We start from the raw sequence: 11,425 nt of genomic DNA, 5'->3' as shown, positions 1-11,425 counted from the left end.
TTAAATGTTTGGAAATTGGTAGTTCAGTTTCTTCATATTCCAGTAGTACTTCTTATTATCCAAAGCTGGAAGGAAGCTGCTGCTGGTCAGCTGAGGTAGGCCCTGCAACTGCAAATACAAAACACAGGATGAGGTTCAATGCCGTGTGCTCTTTTCGTTATTGAGTACATATCCCAAAAGAGGTAAGTCAGTCAATTTTTCAGCCCAGAAATACTTTTTCTGCACAGAATCCAGGACCTGAGGACATGTTTAAATTTGTTCCCTTTTTCCTTTTAAAGATTTTTTTTTTTTTTTAAGATTTTATTTATTTATTTGAGAGAGAGAGAGAATGAGAGAGCACATGAGAGGGGGGAGGGTCAGAGGGAGAAGCAGACTCCCTGCCGAGCAGGGAGCCCGATGCGGGACTCGATCCAGGGACTCCAGGATCATGACCTGAGCCGAAGGCAGTTGCTTAACCAACTGAGCCACCCAGGCGCCCCTAAAGATTTGTTTTATATTAAAAAGCAAAACATGCACATTCAAGAAAATTTAGAGAATATGAAAAAGAAAAATTGACATGTTAACATTATTGGGAAAAAAACCATAGATTTACAGGAGGTAAGAGCTTGCTGGGGCCTCAGGGATCATTTAAGCCAAAGCTTGTCTTGCCAGCAAAGAAAACTGACGTCTGGAGCACTTAAGTGATTTGCCCCCTTACATCTTAGTTCAAAAGGCAAAACGGCTCCCTTCATGCCCCCAGAAAATGTTTGAATTTATTGTTAATATCAAATGAAAGCAAGGAGAACATACAAAAAATATATGTATTTTGTACTACATGGCCTTAGGTATTTGCAAAGTGGTTACTTTTTAATACTTCAAACAGTTGAATCCTTCAGAGCCTATGTGCAATACATCAATTAGTGGGTTCCCCTATTCTTTCAAGTAGAAATATTCCCATCAAAGACCCTTTACTCTTGAACACAAAGGAACAGCAAGCTAAGTGGTAACTCTGGGGGCAGGGGCGGTTGTCTATTCCGGCCTGTTTTGTTACCTGGGTCATATATGACAGAGAACAAAATAAAGCTTTCTTAATTTTGTAACTCTGGTCTATCTCAGGACCCTGCAGTTTATGCTGTACCCGTTCCTAATGGATTGTCCGTCCTCTTCTCTCCTCCAAACCTCACATACACCACCCAGATGCCATTCAGCACACTGGGCAGTGGAGGCTGCCAGGGGAAAGACTAGGGCATAATAATTTACAGATTAAGGCCTCCCTAAGCAGATCCAGAAGGGACCAGGAGTAGCCAGCTCATCTTAGTTGTGGTTCTAACTATAGTCCATCCTAAATTACTAGAGCTTTTGGCTTACAACAAGTCGCTTAATATAAGGCTACTATGCCTACTTCATCCAGTCATGTTCTTCACGGGCTCCCAGTGTGCCGCTGGGACGCCGTTCTCTGATAAAATAAGCTGTTCGGTGGATACCACTGAGAGCACGCACCACCGAATCTACCCCAGCCAACTCTGATGATTAAAGGATGCGAGGGGGAAACGGTTCCATTTTTGGATAAACCTGAAATGTCAGTCAATACTGAGAGTAAACATGATGACAGAGAGCTGCCTGGGATCAACTGGATTTTATTCTCCAAAGCACAAAAAGCAGGCTCCGCAGGGCTCAGCCCTGTGCTCATGCACGGCGCTGTCCCGGGCTGCTTTGCCGCAGCAGGGAAGGAACTGCAGGGAAGGACACCTGCAGGATGCAGGGAGAAGGGGCCCTCGGACGCAGACGCATCTGGTGCCCTGGCTGAGAGATCATAGGACCTTTCTCCTCGTGCTGGAACGAGGGTGCTGGAGCTGCAAGCCGCAACTGCCACCTCCATTCGGAGATGCAGATTCTCCGCACCAGGTGGCAGGCATGAGATCATTTGAAAGTGCGACCCTGGATGCTTCCCTAAAAGAGCGCGCCATGTTTACCCCAGGCAGGTGCTTTCGGCTCTGTCTTAGGGTCTTCCTTATCGGTCGGTCAAGCTCTTTGGTTGAAGCCCCCATTTCTCTGATGCTGTCAAAATATGGATGCTGTAACAGCTGTTCACATGTCAGTCTCTCAGCAGGATTCATGTGGAGACAGCCCTACAAGAACAGAAGTCCCCATTCTTACTTCTTTAAAATTGTGTTAACTTATTACGATCATTTTTTTTTTTTTCTTCTTTGGTGGATCAAACCCTTCAGCTGGGAACAGGAAGGGGGAAAAGTAGGAAAAACGCACCAATCGTGATTTTAGTTCCTTCCACAATTATTCCTAAATGGATAACCACATAATAACAGTCTCTAGAAATAGTAACAAAAAAATCATTGTCTTCACTTTATTCTGTCGAGGAGTCAGCTGGCGCTCTGCCCTGAGGAAGTAGGATATGATTTTTGAGTTCACCTCAGTATCCAACTGGAATAATTCACTTAACCAGTTTGGTCCCTTGTATATACTTTTAAAAATTAAGGTTTTTATTTAAAAAATGCCTACAAGTGGTAAAAATAAAATTCATACAGAATATAGCAAAGTCTCCTCACCACTCTAGTTCTTCCATTCCCCCTTCCAGATTCAGCTTCTCCTTTTTCTCTGGTATATTTTTCCAGAAATAGTCTAAGCATTATAGCATACATATGCACGCATGGAAGGAGAGGCATAATATACATGCCTTTGTATTACATCATTCTTAACTATTTGCATTAAGTAGGCCATCCGGCTCATACTTGGATAGATTAAATCTCACAATTACATACCCCAAGGAACTGTCTCAATTTTTTTATTATATCATAAATGCATCAGTAAATGTATTAAACACTTTGAAATGGGTGGGGCATGGACTGTAACTTGCAAATGTTTTACTTGGTACCTGATTTTACATAAGGGCTATATATTTCTGAAAGTCGAAGTTTTAAAATCAAAACCTACTTCAAATATACTGGGGGGGGCGGGCATCTCTTTCTGCCCACAGATCCTATATCCGTGCTTTAATAAAACCACCTTTTCGCACCAAAACAAAACAAAACAAAAAATGTACTAGGGGGCTGGCTATTTAAATGGATCCTATGGTACAACCCCCTCGGGTCCCTTCCCTCCTTGGGAGCTTTGTAGTATCACTTTGCTATGGCTCAATAAACCTTGCTTTGCTGCCCCAATATAATCAACCGACCGACCAACCAACCAACCAACCAATCAATCCTATGACCCAACATTTTTTGAAGAAAAGGATCCCTTTGTAAGACAAGTACTATCCCTCTGAAATGTCTATTTTCTGTAAACTTAGATTTCAAATACAAAATATTGGGTTTATTTCAAGTGAAAAACACCTACAGATGTTTTCATTGTAATTGAATGTCAATAAAAATTGAAAGTATTTATACTTCTCAAAGGAGAAGGAGACTTCTAAAAGGAACACTTTTCCATTCATGAACGGATATGAATCACTCAGACTCCCCGGTGACACCAGTCTGTTAGGAACTATGATTTTACCTTTAAGAGCCCCAGGGCAGGATAAGAGATGTTTGGAAATTTTAATTCCAGTGGTTCCTGTTTTAAAAAGAAGAAAAGGGGGTTTTATTTACAGTATGTATTCAAAGATGAAGTGACCTCAGATGGAATGTCTTCAGAGTGAGAGAAGCATCTTCCTGGCACCTTCCTCGCCTCCTCCACCTCTGTCCACCCACCTCCCAGCTGAAACAACCTCCTTGTGCCTGTTTCACAAGCTCCTTCTCTCTCCACCTCCAAACTTCTTTTCCAAATTTTCCTCCTCACCACCCCCCTCACTTCCCAAAGAGCTGACGCAGGGCAGGTCGCACATTATGAGGGAACATTAATTAATGAGAGGAAAAAAAAAAAAACCACTTGTGAAGCAACTTATTACTTTTCTTCTGCCTCAATTTATATAACTTGCCTTTCCTCAGAATAATTTTTGGCATTTAAAAGAGGCTCCAGTTTTTGCATTTATTGACAGTTATATAAAGGAAGCTTCAAAATAGATTTTTTTTTCCTACCTAGGTGAACAGATGCTTCTAGGTTTTTCTGGAATAAACATTGTTTTCTCCTCCCACAAGAGCCTGCTGTTTCCCTGTTCATCCTACTGTTTTAAAGAGTGTCCGGAGTAGACATTCATCAATCTCCCTTTGGCCATATAAGGCTATTTCGCTGCGGTCACATGCTAGAGACAATCAGGAATAACAAGCAGGAATGCTGAATGTCAGGCGGACAGACAGGCCAGTTAAAGAGACAGACCACTAACAGAGGCTACTTAAGGAGGGCAGCTGAGAGCAGGGAACATCTAGAGATGGCAGTTGTGAGCCCGAGGCTGGAGTGACTGGCCAGGCTCATCTAATGAAATACGACTCTGGGTGCTGTGCACAGAGTTATTCTGCACAGGGAATCAGCCCCCAGACCACCAAATTCCCAGTGTGCACTTACTAATCACTGATAAGGATAAGAGATTAGAGCCTCAGTTGTGGAGTTCCCTAAGATCACCAGGGGAAAAAAAAAATCCTACAGCAGATTTGTATTAGAACCTTGAATGTTCTAGGTTTCCCCCCCACCCCCCACTTATCTTCAATATTTCTCTTGCTATTTCTGCGTGTTAAATCTGAGCACTGCTGGGGAATGACAGGACATTGCTGACACTGAGCTCTGCTGTCTCAGGAACAAGGCCTGGGCTGAGGCCGGCCGGTTGGCTGCGATAGGAGGGCCCATCCTGCTTGCTTAGCTGGGTTCCCAGCGCCAGAAGCCCGCAAGGAGACTGACCAGCAGAGGGACTCGGGCAAAGATGTGTTCCCACCCCCCCCACCCCCCCCCCACCCGCTCCCCTGCTCGGGCAGCCCCCGCACTGTGTCTTCCTGTGTTTCTGTCAACAGGAAATCCCCTGCAGGCCCGCCTCTGGGAAACCTTGGGAAGCTTTTTACATTTATGAAGCCTGGGTTGTTTCCGGAGTCTTCACTGGGAGACAAGCGAGCAGGAAATCACTAAGTGATATTTAGTGTGGAATTGGGAATGTCCAGGTCACAAGGGAGCCCGCTGGGTCACCTCCCATATGCCAGGTGTCATTCCTGCCTCTCTGTCCCAGCATGCTCCCAGCGTGACCCACTTTTCCTATTCCTAGCGGTGCAAGGGCAGGAGGCAGTGGGGAAGGGGAAAGCCTCCAACTGTGGGACAAGCCAAGAGGTTGAGCTCAAATGGAACTTGACAGAACTTCCATCTGGAAACTGAACAATCAGAGCCTTAGTTTCAGTTTGAAAGTGCCTTCCTTAGACAATAGAAACTCATGATTTCACAAGCCTTAACTGTGCTCTGAAATGTTTTTAATTATAATGCAGGCTCATTAGAGGGCATTCAAAAAATATTAAAAAAACATAAAGAAAGAAATCATACCACCACAAAGAGATACCCACTGTTAATATTTTGGTATATATCCTTGCAACCGTTTATTTCACAAATGTAAAAAGCTTTGCATGATTTTCCAGAAGTTGTCTCGTTATTTTATATTTATATATGTAAATATATGTATACATGAATTGTGTATTTATTAAACATGTATTAAATTTTGTCAAATTATATATACTGTTTTATAACCTCTTTTTTCATTTAGCAGTACATTATGGACTTTTTCTCAGGTGAATACATATAAATCTAATTACTTTTACTGGCTCTCTGGTATTTCTATTGTAAGGATATACCATAACTTATTTAATGAATCCCCTACTGATGGAACACTAAAGGAAACAATTTCTATTAAAGAATGCTATATATTTACGCCCCTGTATACTGGTTTCACTGCAAAAAATTCTTGAAAGTGGGTTAAGAGTATGCACATTTCAAACTTTTTAGTTTTAAAAAATGAGTATTTTCTCCACACTGGCCATAGAGGACAGATACCAGAATGAGGCTGGCCAAGCAAGTTCCTCACTGGCTCCTGGCACGGTCTGGGCAGCAGGAGTACAGTAGAGTAGGGGACTTGGGCGATGCTGGAGTTTCCTGGCTAAGTCACTATGTGAGCTACACCTACAGCTTCAGCTGCTGAAAATGATGAAGAACAGGTGAGCTCAGGGCAGGCGGATCGGCATTCCTGTCCAACGTGCTGGCTAGCTCTCAGCAACTTCTGAATTCTCACTGAAGGCCGGGGTCTGCTAGCCAATTTGCCCCACTTTTCTTTTTCACGTTGAGACTCACCTTCCAGCGCAGAGTGGGCTGTGGGGCTCAGGCAGCTGAGTAGCTACCGAAATCCTGTCAGCCTGCAACTCCCCATGTAAAGAGAATGATCGCCACATACACACCCTGGTAACCTTAGCCCTGACGTGCAGAGAGCTTTCCAAATCGGGTCACTCACCATATCTTCAGGGTCTGGAATTTTCACCCCACTGAAGTACTGATTCGTGCTAAACACTTGTTGGTGCCTAGGAATGAGATCTCCTTTGGACAAGAAGAAAGGTGGGTAAAATGAGATCGGTTAGCAAGCGCTGACCTGTGGTTTCTCTCCCTCCGGGCTGTGTCTGGGCCCACTACCAAGGAAGGCTGTAGTCTGCTCTTTCGGTCGGAGGGAAGCATTGAGGCGACCCTCCACAGCTTGTCCTGAGGCCTCAGGGGCTGAAGCAGTGTCAGGTGTAGAGGAGGCATGCATGGGCAGTGAAGGCTACAAGGTCACGGTCCCTCAAGGACTCACAGTGTACTGGAGGAATCCAAACCGCTCAGAAGCACATACACACACACAAATAAAATAATGCCTTTTTAAAAAATAGCCTAAGTGCAACAAGTACAAAGCAAAATCCTATTCATTGAATTCTGATGGGTCAATATAAAAGTGTATTGGCCTAGCACTTAGAATAGTGCCTGTCAATAAATATTTGAGGAAAGTGGGGAAAGAGGGAGAGAGGAAGGAAGAGGGATGAAAGGAGAGAAGGAAGAAGGATGGAAGGAAGGATGGAAGGGAGGGAGGGAGGATGGAAGGAGAGAGGGATGGAAGGAGTGAGGAAGAAAAAAGGGAGGGAGGGAGGGAATCATAGAAGATCTTCTAGCTAGAAGGAATACGTTTCCAAATTGGAACCACTTTTCTTGTTTCATTAAATAGTAATCACTTGGAAATCCCATTTTATCTACTGCTTGGAGAGCACTTACAATATGATTCAATGAAAAAAAAAAGAAGCATTTCTACATTCTGGGGGATGATGTGAGGCTCGCCCTGTCCACATTTCAGCCAAATCAGTTAAAATCACCCTCGTGTAAAATTCTAGGGATATTACACGTGAAGAGGAATTTTGTTCAGAGAACATCAGGAGATACGCAGCAGGGCACCCCCGGGGCCCACTCAGGCCCCCTCGCCAAAGCAGAGTGGACAACAAAAACCTCCCAACCAGGGCCCCAGAAATGCTACCCCAAGGTATCAAAATGCCTAATTTTGCTGATTTGTTTTGGAACTGTACCTTGCACTCAAATCCAAAAGCTGCTGTCTTGTCCCATTTTGTACAAGTGGCCAAAATATACTCTCTACTGCCTAGCCCCAGATCTCAGCGAGCTTCATCATGAGCACCCTGCTTGTACCTTAATAACGGTCTTCCATCAGAGCGCTGGAAGCATGGATGTGAAGAGACTGCCCTAAAATCACCAGGGGAAACAGCAAAGGAATGCTGATTGCACGTGGAAGCACTCCAAGGCGCCTCACCGGTCACTCAAAAGACCTGTCAGCAAATGCTTCCTGCCTACTGTGTGCAGACACTGGTGGAGGACATATTGAAATGTAAGACAGGATCTTACCCTCAGGTAGGTGACAGTATCTTTGGGAAGATAAAAGCGCAAGACAAGACAAGGTGAGGGCAGGTACTGCAAGAGTTTAGAGGAGGAAGTTTGCTTTAAACTGGGGAGCAGTAGCTAAACTCCCTGATTTTTTTTTTTTTAGGCTTTTTTCTTATTTGAGAGAGATAGCGAGAGAGCAAGAGAGAACAAAAGCACACAGAGCAAGGGGAGGGAGAAGGGCAGGGGGAAGGGCTGTGGAGGGGGAAGGGCAGGGGGAGGAGGAAGGGCAGGGAGAAGGGCAGGAGAGGGGAGGGGGAGGGGAGAAGCAGACTCCTCACTGAGCAGGGAGTCTGATGCGGGGGGCTGATCCCAGGACCCCAAGATCATGACCTGAGCCGAGGGCAGACGCTTAACTGACTGAGCCACCCAGGCATCCTAAAGTCCCCGACTTTTGAAGGGGGCAGTCACTGCTTACACAGCTTTCCTCCATCCCGCTCCAAGTCTCTCTTCTCCACCCCTTCCCTCCCCCATCATACCCCAAGAGTAGAGACAAAGACAAGAGTGATACCAGAAGATCCAGCTGTTCTTCCTGACACATAGAAGGTTTAGAATCTTCTATAGTATCTAAATGATCCAATCTAGCTTGGCAGGCTAGAGTGAAGGATCTCCCAAGAATGAACTACCATAGCATAACAAACGAAATAAAAGACAACTGCATTCTGCAAACTGCTAAGCCCTTACAGAAATGTAAGCTTTTATATTGTTGCTATGATCCTTATTCAGGGTTTAACTTCATCCAAACAATACTGAAGAGAGAACCTTGTGTCTTTTTGGACGATTAGTATGTACTCACAATCGCTAATTCTTTTTTTTTTTTTTTTTTAAGATTTTATTTATTTATTTGACAGAGAGAGACACAGCGAGAGCAGGAACACAAGCAGGGGGAGCGGGAGAGGGAGAAGCAGGCTCCCCGCGGAGCAGGGAGCCCGATGTAGGGCTCGATCCCAGGACCCTGGGATCATGACCTGAGCCGAAGGCAGACGCTTAACGACTGAGCCACCCAGGCGCCCCGCTAATTCTTTTTATTAAAACAAAGGTGGACACTTTTTTTTTTTTTAAGTAATCTCTATGCCCAACTCGGGGCTCAAACTCATGACCCTGAGATCAAGAGTCACATGTTCTACTGACTGAGCCAGCCAGGCGCCCCCAAATGTGGACACCTTTAATGGAATTATTTAAATAAGGCTTCTAGAGGACCCCTCCTTCATAACTGTAAAGGGCACTGAATGAGACTGGGAACGTTGACATAGGTAAAACTATTGAGTTTCCCAAAAGGTGTGACAAAAACACCACTTACCCAAGGTCCTCCTGATGAGATAGAGCTGATCCACATCTGACTTCCCTGGCCACAGAGGGACCCCTGACAGCAGCTCAGCAAAGACACAGCCAACTGCCCAAACATCCACTGGGGGGCCATACTGCGTGTCCCCCACCAAGAGTTCTGGGGAGCGGTACCACCTGGTGGCCACGTAGTCTGTGTAGTAGTCACTCGGTCCAGCTGCCAGCGATGGTACATGGGAAAGAGAGACAACAACGGAAGACTGGAATCCGAACTGGCAGGGGGAAGACCTAAAAAATCAAGCTTGTGCCCCATCTTATGGCTTTTCTGAATCAATGGTTCTCAATACTGGTTGCATATTCAAATCAGTCGGAATATAGTATTTGTTAAATTACGAATGCTTGGGCCCCATCTCAGTCCAATGAGACCAGAAATTCTGGGGGAGAGCCTGGGGAGGGATCAGTATAGTTTTATAGTTACAACTTACAGTTCCCCAGATGATTCTAATCTGCAGCCAAAGTTGAAAACCACTCTTCTGAAATAGAATTTCTCAGAAGTACTATTTTAGCAAAAAAAAAAAGATAGAGACCAGGAGAATAACATAGTTTTTAATAACCACTTTACTGTGGTATAATTTACATACAGCATACGTTTTTAAAACACTATATGTATCTACATGTTTTCAGTAATTAAAGATTTGTAATTTAGGGCAAGCTCAAGCCCAAAATATATAAAAACTAGCTTTCTATAGCATCTAGAGCCTTTCTCATATAAAGAATCTTTCTGTCTTTTACAATTACTTAAGGAAACATCAATACTCACTCAAAAGCCGAGCAAATCCAAAGTCACAGAGCTTAATCACTGAATGTTTTGTGATGAGGATATTTTCTGGCTTCACATCTCTATGTATGCACTAGTCATAAAAATAAAAATAAAAACAGATTATGAAGGAGCAACTATAATATATGGGGTAAATATAACTCATGAATATTTAGCAAACATTTGAGAAATCATTAAAACCTCTGACTGGTCTTTTGGATAAAAGGCTGCAAAATAGCAGCCTAAAATAAATCTAGTACCATACTCATTATGGCCTGTATCATCCCAAATTCCTAAAGGGCCCAAAAGGACCAAAAAGGAAGAAAGGAAAAATGAAAGGTAGGGTAGCCAGATAAACAACAAATAAGTTTTTAGTATAAGTATACCCCCCATGAAGTCTTTGGGACATACTTATACCAAAAAGTTATGACTGTTTATCCGAAATTCAAATTTAACTGGGTGCCCTACACATAATCTGGCAACCCTAGAGGAAAGGGAAAATGTTAAAAGGCTCTGGGTGAGGCCTGCATCATGCCTGCTGGAGCTGCAAGTTGATGTATAAGCAGAATTCACAGTTCAGTTGTTTGAGAACAGAACACAATCCGCCTGGTAAACAGGACAAGCCCTGGGTCTGCTGAGATAAGCGAGGGAAGAGAAGGGCGGGAACGCGAGCTTGCCAAGAGACCTCCCTTCCAGCTCTTGACATTCCTCCTGACAAGATAAACAAGGATAGGCAGCGCTTAACCTCTGGGGAGAGTCGCTAGATGTCAGCTCCGTCCCACACACCAGAGTTCTTAGAGCTCCATCCACCCCCGCGGGACGTGGCCCCCACGCCCTAATTCAGACTCAAATCACCTGTGGTTTCCAAACCACAGCTGACATTGTTTAACAGGCTAATGTTAGAAGAGAGTTTATGAATCTTCACATGATTTTCTTATTAAATAACAATTCTCTTGGCAAAGCACAAATCAACAACCTAATTAAAGATTACATAAAAACAACGTTTGAGTCAAAATCCCGTTCGGGGTTCCTAATAATCCTCGCTTCTTCCAAGCCTTTGCCTCTCGGGAGAAGAATGTTGGATCCCGCTGCAATCTGAGAGACCCTCTTTGGCTTGCAGCTGAAACCCTGGGGTATTACTGACTTTCTAGAATTTGGAGAGAGGACAGAGGTTCTTCTTGGGCCTGGCCTGGTTCTCCCTCCAAAGGACGTTCAGGGTGAGAGATCAGTGTCAGTGTTTCCCCATGGGTTTTTATTATTCTGGAAAATTTGGGGGAGGGACAATTTCTGAATTATTCTATTACTATCTATCTGGTTCTCAGCAATTAATGGCCCCAAGATCACCATTCCCCTACCACTGGCTTCGCATATTACTCTGAACGGGTACACCCATGAATATCATGATGACAGATGGTCAGAAGGACTCGTAGGCAAGAATGTGTTCCTATTCTGTTCTGGGAACTCTTCACAAGTTCCTACACCCTCCCCACATCTTCCCGACCAGAGCTTTGGGAACTCTCCAGG

The 11,425-nt window shown here is 44.2% G+C and overlaps 1 protein-coding gene across 3 annotated transcripts in view; it reads right to left on the bottom strand.

The window, feature by feature from the left end:
- CDKL1 (cyclin dependent kinase like 1) overlaps positions 1-11,425 on the bottom strand; it is a 57,007-nt gene continuing 45,582 nt past the window's right edge. Inside the window, exons 4-9 of one of the 3 annotated variants that reach the window (XM_021701460.1) lie at positions 9,905-9,995; positions 9,101-9,301; positions 6,344-6,426; positions 3,490-3,546; positions 1,917-2,108; positions 1-108 (exon numbers count right to left, since the gene is read on the bottom strand). In XM_021701460.1, coding sequence (XP_021557135.1) covers positions 1-108; positions 1,917-2,108; positions 3,490-3,546; positions 6,344-6,426; positions 9,101-9,301; positions 9,905-9,995 — 732 coding nt within the window. The remainder of the gene's footprint in view (positions 109-1,916; positions 2,109-3,489; positions 3,547-6,343; positions 6,427-9,100; positions 9,302-9,904; positions 9,996-11,425) is intronic. The other 2 variants (XM_021701461.1, XM_044918070.1) reach the window with 2 other exon arrangements.

Source organism: Neomonachus schauinslandi, chromosome 9 (genome assembly GCF_002201575.2).
Source record: "Neomonachus schauinslandi chromosome 9, ASM220157v2, whole genome shotgun sequence".
Lineage (NCBI taxonomy): Eukaryota > Metazoa > Chordata > Mammalia > Carnivora > Phocidae > Neomonachus > Neomonachus schauinslandi.
The sequence above is the reverse complement of the archived record's forward strand: the minus strand, read 5'-3'. Positions and strand labels throughout refer to the sequence as shown.